Source organism: Lepidochelys olivacea (genome assembly GCF_965140295.1).
Source record: "Lepidochelys olivacea isolate rLepOli2 genome assembly, chromosome: 11".
Classification (NCBI taxonomy): Eukaryota; Metazoa; Chordata; order Testudines; family Cheloniidae; genus Lepidochelys; species Lepidochelys olivacea.
Genome location: NC_140421.1, coordinates 36570596 through 36590160, shown reverse-complemented (window position 1 = coordinate 36590160; position 19565 = coordinate 36570596). Strand labels below are relative to the sequence as shown.

Here is a 19565-nt window from a genome sequence, read left to right as displayed (position 1 = left end):
ATGGTGTAGCTCTCTCTCTCACTGTTGCATGCCCAGTGATGTGTTTTCCTTCCATAATTGCTGCATTTCCACAGATGACCTACTTTTTCCTTTTTCAGTGTGAGTCCTGAAGCTATAGCACCAGCTCAAATTATGAATCTTTGACAAAGCACAAAATGTAAAACAAAGCGTCAAGGAAAATATTGGGCTAGATACATCCTGTCTTCCATTAGTGTAAAAATTGGTGGACAAGTTCCTGGCAGCAAAAAGTTCTCCTGGGAAAACAAACCATCAGCGCAGAAAGAGGTCACTGACTAAACAAAAAAGAAGACAATGGAGGGCCATCACTGATCAGCAATGAATGATGCTGGTCATGAAGTAGGAATAGCCACTTCATGAGTCAGCACGACCCTTAAGTGTACTGCAATTTGCCTGATGACTCATCTGTAAATTAAAGTTTCTTCTTTCCAGCAAGAACATTCACTGAAAGTGTTAGTGGAAACACCACATGGCCTCCTTCAAGGTGAATCCCTTCTGTGACTCAATGGGCCTTGCTGGTCCACACTGTATCAGGATGTGTGGTAAATTGGGCTATAAAGAATAACTTGGCAGACTTTTAAAATGTGTAAAGAGGAATTTCCTGCACAGATATAAATAACACTATATTAATGCTCACTGGAAGTAAGTATCAGCATAATACTCATTGGTAAATAATATTGTATTGTAATATTGCTATTTCATTGATTCACAGATTTTAAGGCCAGAAGGGACCATTATGACATATAGTTTGAACTTCCCCATAACATAAGCCATAGAACCTCACTCAGTAATTTCTTCATCAATCCCATCATTTGAATTTGATCTATCTGAGACATTTTGATTTAAAGTCTTGATTTAAAGACTTCAAGTGATGAAGAATCCATCACGTCCATAGATAATTTATTCTAGTGGTTAATTACCTCACTCTTAATTGTACCTTGTTTCTAGTCTGAATTTATCTAGGTTCAGCCACTGGATCTCATGATGCTATTTTTTTACCATCAGAAATCTCTCCCCCATGTAGATACTAGTAGACAGTGATCAGGTCAGTAGACTGTATTCAAATAATAGTGATCTAGGAAGAATTTACAACAGTGTAGGTAGCATGGGGTTCAGAGTCAGATTCAATCCTTTAGGAAAGGCAGTGCTTTCCCCCTTGCTATTCTTTACTCTTCCACTGTAGCTCCTTACTACACATATAAAACATTTTATTATTTAACACTCATAAGTATTTTATGGATTATCATTTTAGTGGAAATATTGAGGACATGTGCTTTTCCAGTATGGTTAGACATAACCAAAGTTATAGATGGAAAAGATCTGTTAGGTTTGAAGTAAGGAGCATAAGGTCCTTGGGGCTCCTCAGTTCCAGCGTGTCTCTGGAGGTGCAGAGGAATACACTTCTATCAAAAGTAGGTGTATGTTCTAGCAAGTCTGAGCAGAGTCAGGTATTTCAAAACAGTTGGCTGGGAAAGTTTGTGGAAGGTTTGCTCGACAAGACAAACCTCTTCCTGCAACAACTGCTTGAAGTCACAACACAAGATACAATATTTTCAGATATTTAAAATATTATATATTGGGTGGGTGCAAACTTTTTCACAGAGAACTCTTGGGGTGAACTTTTAAACTTTCTGACTTGTCAACTGTGATGCTGGGAGACCAGATGCCAGGCCATGCCTAGGCCTCACTGAACACTGACAGATGCATAGCAGAAAACCAGTTTGGATCACGTACGTGTTAACATTATTAAAATATATGTAAAGTTTATAAGAATGTGTTTAGTGTTTGGAATTTATGAAATGCTTGTGAGCTGCTGCATACATTAATCTCACTTACAATATCCATGTTATAACCCAAATTATAAGGTAATTAAGGGTTTGTTTTTTAACTGTAAAAGTGTTTGCTATGAAACTGGACATCCCCATAGTCAAAAGAGAAGCATTACCAAGTGTGAAATGCTAGTTTTCCATAAGAGATGTCATCTCCTGCCCAACAAAAGACGGCCTATAGACACCATACGAACCACTGTGGAACATCAGTGGACAAAAGGCTTTGTTGATTGCTCCACACACAAACAAAGAGGGGACATGCACAAACCCTCAACCCACCACAGTTTGAACTCTGAGGAAATGGAATAAGAATCCATGACCATTATCCTGCTTGGAATTTGGAGAGGGCAATGTTTCTAAGCATAATGGATCCCCGAGATGCTTAGCATGGGTTAGACCTAAAGGACATGTAGAACTTGCACATTACAGCAGCTTCTATTACTTTTTGAATTCTAAGACTGCAAAACATTTGTGTGTATATGTTTACCTGCTTTAACCTTGTAAATAACTCTCATTTCTTTTTCCTACTTAATAAAGGGTTAATTAGTTCATTATAGGATTGGCTATAAACATAGTCTGTGGTGTGAGATCTATGGTACAATTGACCTAGAGTAAGTGACTGGTCCTTTGGGAGTGGGAGTAACCTAAATATTATTGTCATTTTTGCTGGAAGGACCATTTATCACAAAGGCAGGCTTTCCGGGGGGGGGGGGAGCAATATAGACTGGAATGCCCAAAGGTACAAGGTTGTTATAGTGCTTGAGGAGTTCACACCTGACACTTGGTTGGTCAAATCTAATTATAGAACACACAACCAGTTTGGGGTTTGTGCCCTGATCAGGACCAGCTCTAGGCACCAGCAAAGCAAGCACGTGCTGGGGGTGGCACAATTCCAGGGGCGGCATTCCAGCCATCCTTTTTGTTTTGTTTTGTTTGTTGCTTGGGTGGCATTCCAGCCACCCCCCCTTTTTTTTTCCACCTTGGGCAGTTGTGCTCTCGGAGCTTGGGGTAGCAAATTTTTTGCTTGGGGTGGCAAAAAACCTAGAGCCGGCCCTGGCCTGAGTTCGTAATAGTCAGCCCTGAGATTGGCATGCATGGTCATGAGCCACACCAGGCAGCCTGACATCAACAAATACCCTAGAAAAATTGATGTCACAGAGCTGTGCTGAAGAAATTAAGAAGCTTCACAATTAGTTTGATAAATGGTTCAAAGACCATCAAAGATATTAAATTGTTTTGTAGATTGATTTTCAGATGAACCTACAGAAGATGAGTCCAATGTTGATAAATGCAAAGTAATGCATATTGGAAAACACAATCCCAACTATACATACAAAATGATGGGGTCTAAATTAGCTGTTACCACTCAAGAAAGAGATCTTGGAGTCGTTGTGGATAGTTCTCAGAAAACATCCGCACAATGTGCAGTGGCAATCAAAAAAGCTAATAGAATATTAGGCACTATTAGGAAAAGAATAAATAATAAGACAGAAACTATCATAATACCTCTATATAAATCCCTGGTACACCCACACCTTGAATACTATGTGCAGTTCTGGTTACCCCATTTCAAAAAGATATATTAGAATTGGAAAAGGTGAAGAGAAGGGCAACAAAAATTGTTAGAGATATGGAACAACTTCTGCATGAGGAGTGATTAAAAAGACTGGCACTTTTCAGCGTGGAAAAGAGATGACTGAGAAGGGATATGGTAGAGATCTATAAAATATTGACTGGTATGGAGAAAGTGAATAAGGAACTGTTATTTACTCCTTTACTTAACACACGAACCAGAGGTCACCGAATGAAATTAATAGGCAGCAGGTTTAAAACAAACAAAGGAAGTATTTCTTCACACAACCTGTGGAATAGGGGATGTTGTGAAGGCCAAAACTATAACAGGATTAAAAAAAGAATGAGATAACTTCATGGAGGATATGCCCATCAATGGCTATTAACCAAAATGCCCAGAGATGCAAACCCATGCTCTGAGTGTCCCTAGCCTCTGTTTGCCAGAAGCTGGGAGTGGACGACAGGGGATGGATCACTCAATGATTGTCTGTTCCGTTCATTCCCTCTGAAGCATTTGGCATTAGCCACTGTCAGAAGACAGGATACTGGGTTAGATGAGCCATTGGTCTGACTCAGAATGGTCGTTCTTATGTTCTTAGGACTAATTTATGTAATGAAAACACAAAGATCCAAACTTCTAACAAAAACACATTACAACACATGAGGTGGGAACTATATGGGATCAATTCAACTTTAACTTAGTACTGTACTATAGTTTTAGGAATTCACAATACATCCATGCAGTTGATAAGTCCTAGAGACCTACAGGAAAATTCCAAATCAGGTGGGAGGTAAAATAACCTACATGAGCATATGTTAATGTATGTTATATCATATGAATTTACATAAGCAACTGAAGCCTTTTGCTTATCTGTTAGTGATAAATATGCAAGACATAAGATAATAGTGCAACATTTCTGCATGGATTTGTGATTCCCTATTCTGCATGCATGGTTTCTTTTTAGGCATGCATTATTTCAGGTTCTTTCATTTTATCTTACCCTCATCCCTTCAAATCGTGACAAGGCTCTTAGAGGTCTCAAGGCTCTTAATGTCCTAAGCGATTTAATCGCACCAAGTTCTGAGTAGCCCAAGGCATTAGCTGTTAAGCTAACCAAAGAAACCTACATAAAAACAGAAAAGCAATAATGCTCATTCATCTTGTATATCCTCCTATACATATGCAAGGAATGGTGTGTGCCATGAACTTCCCAAGAAGAACGAAGGTTGTATCTCTTTCTCCAGGAATCATTCTATAACCTAGAAGAGATCTTTTAAGTCACCCAAAGTAGAACAGTAGTGTGTTACATGACACCTGTCATTGAAATCCTGTTGGCACAAGGATATAAATGCTTTATAAGTTCACACATAATTCTCAATATTCAGTGGAAATGAAGTCATACAGATAAAAAGAACCTCCAAAAATGCATCTGAATTTGAACTGCCAGTTTAGGATAGGACTTTTCAGAAAGTCCACAGATCTTGACAGTAATCCAAAAACTCTCAAGGACCAAATACAGACATGGTGTAAACAGTCACAATAGACAAGGATTAATTTGGCCCACAGTCAATAGTGACTTTCTAGTATCCAAAGTGTCTCACTCAAGAGCCATTGCTAGCAGAGCTGTTCAGAATTTTTGGCATTGTTGAAGACTGACAAATGAGAAATTTCTTATCTGATAATTTTCTGTTAGCAACTTCTCTCTGAATTCATTACTAATGGGCTAATCCTCCCCACCCCCCCAATCTGTGGAATTCGGAAATGGTCCGATGTAGCTGCTGGAGGCTACAGAACTAAATTTTGTCCTTCAGCTTTGGTCACCAGAAGAGTTCTTCCACAGACAAAGAAACATTCCAGTAATCAATTATTAGCATTAAGACAAACTTGATATGACATATTAAATTGACCTTAAGAAAATATAAGTCTAAGACTCCTTTTAGAGAACAATTTCAATTTATATTCCAGCCATTTACCAGTCTACCAAGGTGGGTTGAATTCAGGGACAAATGGCTAACAGACATAAATTCATCAGGTAAAACATTTCTCATTCCGTTACACAGCTTTTCTCTTCATTCATTACTAATGGAAAGTAGTGAGCAATGAATCCCAGAAGTAGGAAGGGAAAGAACTATTATAGTAGAACAACAGGCAGGAAAGGAAGTTACTGCCATATAAAGCAAGAGCTTTATAAACTAAGTAGTTATGTGGGAACCAACCAAGTAGCACCCTCATACGAAACAATGCCTGTGTGAAGGAATGGAAAATTACTTTGCAAATCTTCCTCAGATGAGGCTCATATACTTCCTTGCTCCCCACCCTGCCCCCGAGATTTCTGTAAATAGTTTCTCAGATGCCTAGCATGCCAACTAGTGTCAGATATTTACATCTTGCCTGTAGGAACCTTGAGGCCCTAAGGCCTTGGCATTTCAGATAGAAGGAGATTAACAGGATACAATAGGCGTACGTATTCCATATGCTTCAGATGTATCTTTAGCGATCTGGCTTGAGAGCCCATTCTTGCCACAACCTTCCAAGGATTAGAAAAAAATGATGGGAGAACTATTTCTCAGGAATTGTGAAAAGAGGAATTTATCTTGATCAGAAAGGTTTATGGACCTACATGAATAGCATTTTCCTTTTAACAAAAGCAGTGTGTTTCTTGCATGTACAATGTAGCTATCTATCAATTACGAAGTGCCTTCTTGGCTAGTGGAGGTTTAGGAGGAGGACCACAACTCTCTCTCTTTTCCTCTTTTCTGTATCCTTTACATGAACTATCTTGAAAGGCAGCAGATTCTTTTCTACCCAGGACACTATTTCTATTGCCACAGAGAACCTTTGACCTCTTGTTACTCTCTGGTTTTGGAAGTGATATAAACATGCATGCCTCAATCATAAGCCAATCTGTCATGAGAGGTAAGAGGAGGCTTCCTCTGCAAGTACGATAATTGCCCACTATGTGGTTTCTTGCATCTTCTACTGATGTAGTTAGTACTGGTCACTGTCACAGACTGAACTTGGTGGACCACTGTTCTGATCCCATATGGTCATGTGTGGGGTTTTTTTTCTTTTTTTGAGGACACTCAACAGAGGTGTTGAAGTTAGCCAAAAGCATGTGTACTACAAAATATTGGAAATTTCTCCATATTGAGTATGCTAAGTTCTAGAGTGAAAGTTGGCTTGGCTTTCAGCATTTTGTTTGTCCTTATCTGGCAACAAAGGGACATTGAAATGCAGTTTGAGAATGACACCTAATTTTGCACTGTATCAAGTGCACGATCCTATGTCCTCGGAAGGAATTTCAGCAGGTACATTTTGAGAAACTCACTCAAGGGATGAAGCTGATGCATGGCACCAATAATCCTAGCCATTGGAGAGAACTTATCCCTCCGGAAATGATTGATGCAATGTAATTTTAGATCTTTGCTAATCTTCACCATTATGGTAAAATTATTACCATACCCATGTCTCTTTTGGTATCTGGGTGAGCAATTCTCTGCATTAGGATCAAAAACTCTTCTTGATTTTCAAGAACTGGTGGCTATGAATCCTTTCCAGCAGCTGTTCATTTATGAATGGGTCTGTTTCTCTGTTCATACTGATTAGCATGTTGTCTATGCATGGTTATAGGTGCATATTGTGCAACCTTTGCCTTGCTGTGAGAACAACAGCCACTGAGAACTCTGGGTGCAGAGGGTGAATCAGAAGGACAAGTCTTGGACAGGAATTGTGAGGTCTCATACACAAATGTTCTTTGTGTCTTTGTTATGATGAGGATTTTGTTGATTTGGAGGAAAGTTTATCAAGGTTTCCTTGGAGGCTTCTGCTCCAGATTTTTCCCTCTGCCAGGGTAATACTCCCTTCAAGGATATCCTTGGAGTTGCTATGCTGGCTCTAAAAGTGTGGGTTGAGGCTTCTTTGCAATCTCAGCTACTACTTTCTCTAATGTTTAGCCAGATAGCTCCTTGCTATAAGTTTGAATGAACAGATATCCATTTAGGATAAACGATGGCTATTTATGGGTATAACATGGCTGTCTTGTAGCTACCAAGTCAGAATCTATGCATTGTCACAAATCACATCAAGAGTGTGACCAAGAGAGAACCAGAAATGTCTCGCTCCGAGCAAGTATCATACTTCTAGACAATGAGCCTCTTGTTTGCCACAAAATAGGTTTTCTTTACTAAATAAAATAAAAATAAAAAGACTTTGGTCTGAATGGCTTTAGCTGAGACTTTGAAATTGCTGTGCAGTGTGTCATCACTCATATAGTCTGTGGGGTCTTTTGGAAGGAATTCCCCTTCCAAAGGTGTGACTCTGTCTTTCATTGGTGGAGCTACTGCTGTACCAACCTTAAGCTCCCCAAATTTATGAAATGTCTTTGTTTTTATATAAACATTTTAGTTTAACCTCTGTTTAATTAGATATCCTCATCTGAATCTTATGATGCCCTCAAAGGAGACAGTGACAGGAAAACATGCATCTAATAAAAAGGAAGTTATTTTATTAATATTGAGTTCCTTGCAAACCACTGACCGACACCCTCTCCTCACAAAGTCCAGAAGGATTTTTTGTTGATGCATCTGTGGTATTTCTTCCTTTGGCTGATTACAGGGGGAGGTAGTACACTATTCATCTTGGCATAGAGACCACACAACAGAGGGAGGTGACTGGTCTCAGTTGTGAAAGTAGCTGGCTAGATATCCTGGGAACAAGAAAAGCTGCCAGTTTGTTCCCAAAGGCTGGCTAGCATCCAAGTAAGTACTGTAGAAGCAACGTACTACCACTTGAGGCTTTACACAGTAAATCAGAATCTCTTTGAATGTGGGAAAGGATTTCTCCCTTACCCTACTGTAATCCCATGAAGGTGCAGATTTGTGGGGAGTGGAATCTTCATGTGTCTGGAACAAGTGCTCCTAAGGCTTAAATGTGGAGCCAGCCTGTGGAGCAAGGGAGGGATGGAGCGAAAGAGTCTGAGCCTCTTTCCTTGGCGGAGCAGGGTTTATAGCTGATGATCAGAAGGCACAATTCCCATTCCGCTGCTGCCTGAAATCTGAGCCCTTTTCCTGGCAGAAGGCCCTTGGGCTGAAAGCCAGACAGGCACATCTTCCATTAGGCTGCAGCCTGAACACAAGGACTAGGATTCTCCACATGCCTGGATATGCTGCAGGGTGCAGGAGGGACGGTGAGCATGACAGAACACTGTGAAAAAGGCACTGTATAGGAGAAAAGCCCCAGCAAACACTCTCTCAGGGGAAGTATGCAAAGGACATACTTCCCTTTGCCTTTCTGGGAACCAGAGTCTTGGACGTTTGTAGGACTTACCCCTGAGTATAAAGAGAATCCCCCAATTCATAGTAGGAGGAGGGGAAGCTGTATAGGTGCCCTGCTTCTTTCCCCAGGGAACTGAGGCCGCACTTCAGTATCTCCGGGGGAAGGGGCGGGCGCCTCTGGATTCTTTCAGGGTTTATTTTCCTCCTCCAGTTCAGTTCTGTTCCAGGACTTACCCTCTGAGTGTGCTGGATAGCTTCCTCCCTATCCTTAGACACTTTCCCCAAAAGCTCAGAAATACCTGATTGAGCTTTTCTGTATTGGAGCTGCAACTCCTCAGAGAACGGTGGGGATGTGACATGTGGGACCAACTCTGAGCCCCGTACCCTGGCAGTGCAAAAAGGCACTGGCTGGCTGGGAACATGCAGGGCATAGTTCACCCTCTCTAGATTCTGTAAGTGTTGCTTCACATAAGGAACACCACTTAGATTTAAGCCAGGTGTTTGCAGGACAGCTCTGCCATAACTAAGTGGGTGCAGAGGAGTTCATCAGGGAGGCACTGCAGTGTCAGGTCCACCAATGTTGTTATTTACATGATCCGGGGGTCGAGGAAAAGGAGGAGGAAGATTCTAAGTTGCAGCTGCACAAAAAAAAGTAAAATAAAGGTTTTAAAACAAAATGGTCGGGAGAAACTGAACTGCCAACTTTTTCCACGGTCAGAGGCAGAAAATCTGGTAAGCTGAGCTGAAGGGCAGAGCTTAGTCCTGAAGTCTCCAGCAACACTGGACTGCCTTTGAGTTCCATGGGTGGGGGGATAGCCCATTACTAATGAATGAGGAGATAAGCTGTGCAACAGAATCAATATTTAAATAAATTATATTCTATTATTGTTTAACAGTGCAATTAAAACTGTGATTAATCACAATTAATTTTTTTAATCGTTTGACAGCCCGAGTTGTGACACCTAGGACACATATAGGTCCTATACAGTACCCGGGGAATTCTCTCGCAACCCCTAAGAGACTTTTTCTGGCCCGGGTATGCTGCTGCAGGAAAAAGCAGGGGACTGTGTTTTACTTTGAGATTATACTGATTAAGGAGTAGAGAATTTATCACAACTGTGGTTAGAGTATTAAAAAAAAAAAACCCCAAAGAAACATGTTAACAAATATTAAAAATCCATACATTATAAAAAACACGATGATAAATGACATTCTTTCAAAGTGAAAAAAGGAAGAAAAAAAGTATAAATGTACATTAATTAATGTACATTTATAACATAATAAAATGTCCAAAGAATATCAGCAAAATGTTCAAAGCTACTGTTGACTTTCAGTAATTTTTGCCTTCAAAATTGGAACTACTGGGGCCATATTGTGCTGAAAGTTTTTAAACAGCGCTCCACACTGGAATAAACTGAGAGTTTGGCTTAAAAATCAATTACACAAGATAAGCGAGATATAATATTGTGAATTATGGAGCATGATGGACTTGTAACACAGTGTATAAAAGAGAATACATACATCAACAATCAGGAAGTCCAGCCAGCACCAGGCATTAGTGAAATAGGTTTGAAAACCATAAGCCACCCATTTTAGAAGCATTTCCAGAATGAAGATGTAAGTGAAGACCTTATCAGCATATTCCAGCATGGTCTTGATAGTCTTGCGCTGTTCAATGTATATGTCTTCAAAAGCCTGTGAACAAAATATTTGTATATGAAGTGCTTATATGACTTAACAATTTGCTATGTAAGTCAAAGGAGCTGAGAAAAATATCCAGTATGCTTTTTTTGTAAGGTGGTGTGCATATAACAGACCATAGTTTCCCCACTATCCACACATACTTTCTCTTCCCAGTTAGAACAGGAGGCACCATTTCTTCTTCACTTTTTATAACACATTCCTTCCTTTCAGGCCTATTATTAGAGCCCTGGAAATCCGTGGACCATTTCTCCGGATTGTGGCTTGGATGCAGATACAAATTTTGTATCCACACAGGGCTCTGCAGCATACACTCTCCCAAATGGAGCAGCTGTCACCCAGCCCTCAGGCTCCAGCTCGTCTCTCTGAATTATGCAGCAGCAGGCTGTAATATGTGGCTATAGCTTGTTGGGCATTCTGCTTGGGCAGAGAAGGTAAACTACAACTCCCAGAAGGCAATGCAAACATATGCTCCTATGGCGAGCCAAGCGCCAAGTGCATTAGAGTTGTCGTGGCTGTGTAAGGGTGTCTGAGCCCCACACTGGAGGGCAGTGCTGCACACAAGGTCCCAGGATTGTAGCTTCCCTGGCTGGAGCGGGAAAAGAGGTATGGTGGGAGCAGAGTGGGCGGCGAGGCAGGAGGTCTCTGTGGAGAAGTGGGGGGTGGTTAGGCGTCGGGGATTTGGCACAGCCTTGCATCACTGGTGCACGGTGACCTGTGGAGCTGTTAGTTAGAGCCCTGCAAATCCATGGATATCCGCTTTATATCCGCAGAGATCCACATCCGCGAATAGCGGATATCCACAGAGAATTTTTGTGGATCGGAGTACAGATATACATTTGGTATCCGTGAAGGTCTCTATTATCACATTCAGCCAAGATGAATGATGATCCAGAAAGCTCACTCCAGTATAGCTCTTTGAATCTCAAACTCCTTTTCCTTTTCCCCTAGATAATAAAAACTTGTTGACATTGGGATCTGAACTCTGCTAGCTACAACTATGTGTCAACATAGTTACTGCAAGCAAGATCTAGTCCTGACTATTGTGGACAGGGATTTTCTGATAACCACACCAATGAAACCAAGCTGTATAGATTAACTAGCAAAGCAGTCTTCAGCATGATTTTATAACAGCTCTCAGGCAAAACTCTGTCCACATTTTTCAGGGAACCTGTACAACAAACCTGCCAATAACACATGCATTTAAGCACAATTGTAGCTAGTACAGTATATTCTATACTTAGTATGGAGCATTAACTATTGAAGCGTTTATGCAATACACCTGCTTTAATTCCAGCCTGGAAACTAAACATTTGAATGAATCACTTCTGCACCTGAGACCTCCATATGATATTTCAACCTGCTGATGGTGCATCCTGGGTCAGTTGTAGTTCATTTATATATTACAGAAGCAGAGGGAAACTAACAATTCATATTCTATTTCTGTTTAAGGAAAATAAAGAAAAAGGTCATTAGCAGATAAAGAGTAAGTGAAGATATTTTGATGCGTGGCTCATATATCTAGGTTCCTATTTCAATATACAACTGATATTCAATCCTCCATGCTTGTTGCATTTATAGCCATCAAGAACTTCTATATATACTACTTTAAATGCCAAATGTTTCTTTAGACAACTTCTGTGGAGATATGATGACATTTCAGAATTGGGATTTTTTTTCAGTGGAAGAAAAACTATGCTAAAGATATCTATATGATTAATCACAGTTCTAAAGCTTAATGTTAACATATATACCAATTGTTTCACATTACAATTACCAGAGCACCACTGCTGAGGAGAATCATGAAGACAATGAAGGTCTCAAACCAGTTGTGTTCAACTATCTTGTAGCAGGTTTTCCTAAGATTCCACCATATTTTTCCTTTCCCATCTTCTGTGCTGACTTGACAGCACTTGAACTTCCGTACACAGCCTGGTAAATGTGATATTAAGTTGTGAGACACGGAAATAAGATAACAATGTATTCTGAAGCCTTAATTAACTGATACTCATTTGACTAACTCTAGAGTTATTCTAAGGGATGTTTGTAAACAAGTGTCCCCCTGAATTCTTCAGCACATTAGTCTCACTTTTTGCAGGAAAAATAAGATTTATGTAACATATTTTAATACCACCTATTAGGCACCATTGGAACATGCAGAGCTGTATGCCTGCTGCAACACCTCTGAAGGGGATACTAATGCAAAAGGGAACTGGGAGCATAATCAATACCCCCTCTTGCTAGTTACTAGTACTGTTGGTAAGGAATAGTTTATGGAAGCAAAACACTCCACTAGACAACAATTTGCATCACTCACCTTCTGTAAAACAGGCTTCTGGTTCAAGAGCTTCTTCAGGTTCTATCTCTGGCTGTTCTCCTTCTTGAGGAAGTCCAATATCAACTGTACTACCTTCAGATGAGCTGGATGCATTTAGCTTCTGTAAATAAAAGCCCACATAACTGTTTTTTAACCAATATGTTTATTTTAAACAGAAAATTAATATTTGTAATGCATAACAAAATACTCTGCATGTATTTTAGTGCTCTTAAGTTAAAAGCATATTACATATGTAATGACAAATTGCTTTACTACAGGCAAGGTCACAAGATTAGAAATGAGATCACATGGATTTTTTTCCTAGTGAAAGTATTCTAATACCTTCATACAGGGAGTCACCAGAATAATTTGGCTATTTTCTGCACCACATATGAGAATTTTGAAATGAAATTTCAATACAGTTAAAATTAGGTGCCCTCTGTACATTGTGCTATTAGGTTATACCAATCATGTTACTGTATTGTAGATTATACCTGTGATACTCAGACTGAGGCTCCCGAGCCACAAGTGACTTTTTAATGTGTCTCTTGCAGCTTTTTGCAGCACATATTATAACACTCTGTGATTTAAATATTAACCAGTTTAAGTTATCAACCAATCAGAATGTTTTTACTATATTATTAACCAACTAACTGTAGTTGATAAAATAATAAAACTGAGTCAGTCATTTTGTTGTGAGAATAATATATAGATATATCATACATATGAAAACTAAATATTTCCCCATCATACTGTTTAAATATGAATATCGTATATACTCGTTCATAAGCCAAATTTTTTTAGTAAAAAAGGGAAGCATCAGAGAAGGGGGTTGGCTTATGAACGGGTATAGAGAGGGAGAGAGGTCAGACACAGCCCCTCCCCCAAACAGAGGGGGCAAGGAGAGGTAGCACAGCCAGCAGAGTCAGAAGGGAAGAGGCGGGGCCAGAGTCTCTCTGCTTCTGGCCACGCTGCTCTCCCCACCGGCCTCCAAAGCAGCTGCAGCTCTGGGGCTGGCAGGCTGCGGAGCTGCCACCCGGTCTGGCCTGCCGGAGCATGCTGCAGCCGCACCATCAGGCCCACTGCAGCAGCTCCGCCCAGGCCAGAGACATCTTCCCCTGGCCCTCCCCAGCTAAGGTGGGAAGGGATGCGGAGAGTGTGGGGGTCCCAGGCTAGGGGTGTAGTCATGTGGGGGGTGGTCACAGGGGTTACTCCCCTGACCCCCAGCTTCTCCCCCCCAAAAAATTTCCCCAACAGTTGCTGTCCTGGCCCGTCAGGGTAAGCAGCTGGCACACCGGGACACTTTGTTTACTTAGATTTACCTCCGTGCCTGCGGACGCTCGAGGTAACCAAACCATCTCAGCCTGCCAGCAGCTTATCCGGATGGCCTGGGAGCCAAAGTTTGCTGACCCCTGAATTATAGCGTCAGCTTATCAATGAGTCATAAAAATTTTCCATTTTGACTTATCCATCTTGGGGGGGGCGTCTTATAAACGAACCATACTTATGATCAAGTATATATGGTATATAGCACTATAGTAAATGAAACAATGAATTCACATTACTGTGGCTCTTTTTAATAAATTGATCGCTAATTTGGCTCTGGAACCACTGAGGTCTGAGTATCACTGGATTATACTGTGGATAGCATATCATTTTCCCAACATTATGACCAAACCAATAGAAAGATGCGTAGCAGTATTTTCATGTCTAATGTAGATGGCATTCTATCAAATCTGTCAAATCTAAAAGTTGATATTTAAACTTTTTCATCTCATTGACATGAAAACACATATTACCAGTTGTTTATATGTACTTTTAAAGTTTCTAGATTTTCAAAAGAACAGCACATTAATTTTAGAGCAATAGCCATTATTTTGCATTCTCTTTTGCCAATGCACTTATATAGTCTATTGTGCATTTTGAAACTACTTGTTACTCTGGTACAGTACCCATATATGTCCAGTTAATACATAAGTAAGCAGAGATATTCATATTTTTAGGATAGCTGAAATGAAATCAAACACTTTTCAGAGAAAATTGTAATATAAGAATATTGTGTCAATGAACCAAAGTCAGTGATGTAATCCAAATCTTCAACTTTGTTCTTTTAGGCTAGGATATCATATGGTTATCAATGGACAAATGTGAGTACCATACTAAATAAAAGTAGTTTTTATCACAGCGTTCTATGACTTCTTACAATGTTATTACCATGTAGTGTATAACATCAGTAAAATGGCTGCATTGATAAATAGCTAATTTTATAAAAGGAATGATGTAAGCAGATTGAGAGTACATACTCATGTGGTGTTAATGTTAGACAGATGGTTGCTGCATTGCAGCATTAAAGACACCTTCTCTACTTTGCTGACACTTTTAAAGCTTAGGTTAGAGGCATTATTCCAAGGAAGAACGTTCTATTATTATGGAGCTTCACCGTTTTTTAGTGCTTGGAAAGAAAGTTAGTGAAAAGAAAACCATTTTATCTCCTGTTCATCTTAATTTGTGAATACAGAAAGCAGACATAAGCTTATAAAATATTTTAATGCTGAACACAAAATACAGTACATTCTTCAGGCTTAAAGAGAACTGATTTGCTTCTCACGTATTCTAGTTTTACGATGTTGTAATTCCACTGATTTCAATAGATTTATACCAGTGTAGTTTAAGAGGCGTGTCAGATTTATAATCCTTTGAGCGTAGCTGTTATATTGGTGAAATCAAATTGTTTACTGTAATTATATGAAATTGATTGATTCCCACAATTAAAACTGTTACAATTGACCCATCTAGGATGCCCAGACTTTGGGCCAAAATTTGATCACTTTATTTAAGTAATCCAGTTGAAGTCAAATGGGTGACTAGTATGAGGTGAATAATATTTGACGCTTTGATCATATTAGCAGATGTATTACTTTTGATTTAATTTTATATTGTCTTGTTTACAAATAAATCCTCCATTTCTAGCAAAACTATTTCTAGCAAAATATTTAATAATGCTGCATAAAGAAAATACACTAGGAAAACATAAATGTATTAGAATTTTTGCTTTTCAGGAAATCTTGGTTTCCTTAAATCAAGATTACCTTATCTTTCTGCAATATGCATGATTTACAAAGATCCCTTATTTGAATGGTGTCTGAAAGTGCTAAGCAAGTTAGCATCTAACATGCCGGAGTTTGCTACTGCCCAGAGGATAGACAGCAGTCTAACCAGTGCAAATTTTGAGTGTACAGCCTATATGCAGGACTGTTAGTTGATGAGCTGCAAACTTAAAAAAAAAATGCAGGAACCTCCAAACTACATAGCAGAGAGACTAGTGTCCATGATTAAATGCTACAAAATAAAATATTTCAAAATCTCATAGGACACTGATTGTATTGTGGGGACTGTTTTGTACTATGCTCTCTGTGGAAATTGTAATAATGATTACAGATTCAAATATTCAGGAATTTTAAGTTCAGTGGTGCAGTAGCATTTTCAGGTATTGTTGTAGGAAAGGGGGATGCAGACAACTCTTCACTCAGAAAACTTTAAAGGTAAATGTGTAAGTGCTGTAACCCATCCTGGGCAGATATATCAATCAGAAATGGCCCAGTATATATGATACAGTGGATGGTCCTAGAGCCTTCCAAGTAGGTGCTTTGCGCTAACTGTGGGGGGAAGTGACCATTTGGAACAGGTCTGTAGAATCTGGGAAGCTAATGGAAATTCAGTGAGCAGTTTAGGGTCAGGATGGAACCCAGAGTGACTAGTTCTACTAATTTAAAATAAATTAGTGGTATCTGAAATGTCTGGTACTAAACTGGACAAGGATATTGAAATCTGCAACACTAAAAATATATCACTTTTTTCTTACAATTTTCAAATTATACAAAGAGGTGTAATGGTCAGTTTGTCTTATTTTTACCTAAACCTGTTCTCTTGTGTGTTCCCAAAGGAAGACTTACTGTATTCTTAGGGATATATGGATAAATGTTCTCCTATAAATTCAGGATCTTTTCTCTTTCTACAAGTCTTTCTTCCATTTCCAAACCCTACAGATAGCTTAGTATCTCAAAGAAGTGGACAGAATCTTTTCACATGCACAATATGAATGTACCCTATGGGACATAAAAAAATTACTTAGCTGATTTTCACTCATCTAAACTTGCCCAGTCATAATGGAAGACACAATTTTCTTCTCAATATCAAAAATACACAATGTTAACTGCAGCTTAGGCTCACTTGAGTGGTACAGAAATAGCTGAATCAGGATAATCTCTGAACTCCTCTCCTTGTCACCTTTAGCAGTGCTGACTTTTTCAGGAGTTCTCTGTCCACTGGCCTTAATGCTTAGCAAACAACATATGGAAAGGCTTACAGTGATGAGGACTTGACATGGGCTTAACTTCTTTGATTTCCATGACCTATACCTTATGGACAAGGCTTAGAGGAAGTCCTGCAGGTGTGAAAAATTATTTCAGAGTGTATTGTGCATGTTATTTCAATGGAATATGGGTGCCTAACTCCTTTAGGCTTCTTTGAAAATCCAAGCCTATGCATATAAGACTAAATTCTGGCCTCCTGTCCATCCATGACCTTCACAGGGGAGTCAGTGGGAGTCCTATCCCCAGATATGTGGTCAGAAATCACCCAGTGTATTCTTTATGAAGATACATATATCAAATTTGCTGGAAATAGATATTGTGCAACACAAATCATCAAAGTAACAGAATTTAATAATTACATGAATTCAGTTAGTATTCTAGTGTAATATATGCAAAATTACAGAAAATGCATTTTTGACACAGCAGTTTAGCTATTGTGAAATACTGCCTCTATAATGGTAAACTGACGAGTAAAGGGCCAGATTCTATAGTTCTCAAGTAAGGGCCACAGAGTTTGGCTTACTGTGAATACCAATTATCAATTTCAGGAAAAGCCATAAATAAGATAAATGTCAAAGTATATTCCAAGTACATAAATTTATACCATAGCATAAAAATTACCTCTTAATAATACAATAAATAAATAACTTTAAAATCAAGGAAAATACTCTCTTTGTACACTGTGGAATTACATTAAGATTTTACTTGCATCATTCCAACCTGGGCAGCATTTATAGCAAAAATGCTGCAGCAATAGCAGAGCAAACAAAAATTATGAATTGGTTAAAAAGATAAATTGAAGTTTGAAAAATCTCTTGTTCATTTTTGTAAAAGGAAAGTAAAGAGCTTAGAAACTCCTCCATTGTGAAATGTGTTAATCCAGAAGGTCATTGCAAGAATGAATAAGTTCTTATCACTGAAGTTACATGAGTTTTATTCTGTAAATATTTTAAAGACTGTTAGATAACTCAAAATGGAAGATTAGGGATAACCAGGATGAGAAGAGAACAAAATGATCAAGCAGAAACACAATATAGTATGACAATTAATTACCAGGAATATTAGTTATAAGTCTTTATTGATGTAGGGTAAGTATTTGAATTTTATGGATGGTAAATTGGGTCTTACTAGTCTCTTCTCACCGAAAATCTTGTATGCTTCTTGTAAAGAGCTGTAATTATAATCACATGAGTTAAGGTAGGCAGATTTACAGTCTGCTTACCAAAATAATGAACAGCACCAATAGCAGTTGGTATTTGAAACAAAACAAACATATTTTAAGTTGTCTTGTCCTACTGAGAGTTCTGTTACTCTTCCACTCTTGATGTCATAGAAGATATATTTCCATAATATGCTGTTCCTGTATGTCTCAGACAAGGTTACTCTATCAACAACTATATAAAAACAATTACCCAACTGAAACTTACAATGAGTCAGTATTATCTGCAGAAGGGAAATTTTAACACTGATATCTTAAAATTATGTGTGAGAAAAGTTCTAAATATTGTAAAGATTACTCAACCCCTCTGTGTGTCTGTGTTTTTTTCATGTTGCGTTTTAATTGTGGCATTCTATATGGATGTTAATAAAACTAAGTACACATTAGAAGGTTGTTTATGAGGCAACATCTGCAGTAATTAAGATGTCAAACCATACAACTAAATTCAACAGGTCAAGAAAAGTTCAACATTCTTAAGAAAAGCAGTCACTGAAATGGCTCTCTAAAAATGGGATGGTTTAAAATTCCATAACACAAATAGCAGCTTTCAGTAACAGCCATTTTGCAGGTAAACAGCTAAATCCTATTCTTGCATGAGGCAGATGACATAGGGTTGCGAAAGAATGTTGCATTACTCTATCTCAGTGGTTCCCAAACTTGTTCCACCGCTTGTGCAGGCAAAGCCCCTGGTGAGCTGGGATGGTTTGTTTATCTGCCGCGTCCGCCGGTTAGGCCGATCGCAGCTCCCAGTGGCCGCGGTTCGCTGCACCAGACCAAAGGGAGCTGCTGAAAGCGGTGGCCAGTATGTCCCTTGGCCCGTGCTGCTTCCAGCAGCTCCCATTGGCCTGGAGCAGCGAACCGTGGCCACTGGGAGCCACGATCAGCCAAACCTGCAGATGCGGTAGGTAAAGATACTGGCCCAACCTGCCAGGGGCTTTCCCTGCACAAGCGGCGCAACAAGTTTGGGAACCACTGCAGTCTATCTGTATCCAGCACAACACCCTGGCACAAGTCAGGCCACTACCACACACTAACTTGTGCTTTAATATGTGGGGCACATTTTGGTATTAGCCTGGTTACTGCAGATGACAGCATACTGCAAGTCAGGTTGGGAGCAAGACATCTGTCCCCTAACTTGTAGACTGTGCCTGCCAATTTATAATCTAGGCATACCTCCAAGGCATCCAATAACTTCTTTCTCTGCACACCAGTATTCCGAAGAACTACATTTAGTCCACATTTTATACTGGACAGCATATATG

At 39.4% G+C, this 19565-nt stretch overlaps 1 protein-coding gene across 3 annotated transcripts in view; it reads right to left on the bottom strand.

Moving 5' to 3' along the window:
• Window positions 1-19565, bottom strand: part of LOC311528676 (sodium channel protein type 2 subunit alpha) — a 100561-nt gene that overhangs the window by 19498 nt on the left and 61498 nt on the right. For all 3 annotated transcript variants that reach the window (XM_084643981.1, XM_084643979.1, XM_084643980.1), the window contains 4 exons: window positions 12712-12832; window positions 12172-12326; window positions 10215-10388; window positions 4421-4543 (listed from right to left, as the gene is read on the bottom strand). In XM_084643981.1, the coding sequence (XP_084500107.1) occupies window positions 4421-4543; window positions 10215-10388; window positions 12172-12326; window positions 12712-12832 (573 nt within the window). The remainder of the gene's footprint in view (window positions 1-4420; window positions 4544-10214; window positions 10389-12171; window positions 12327-12711; window positions 12833-19565) is intronic.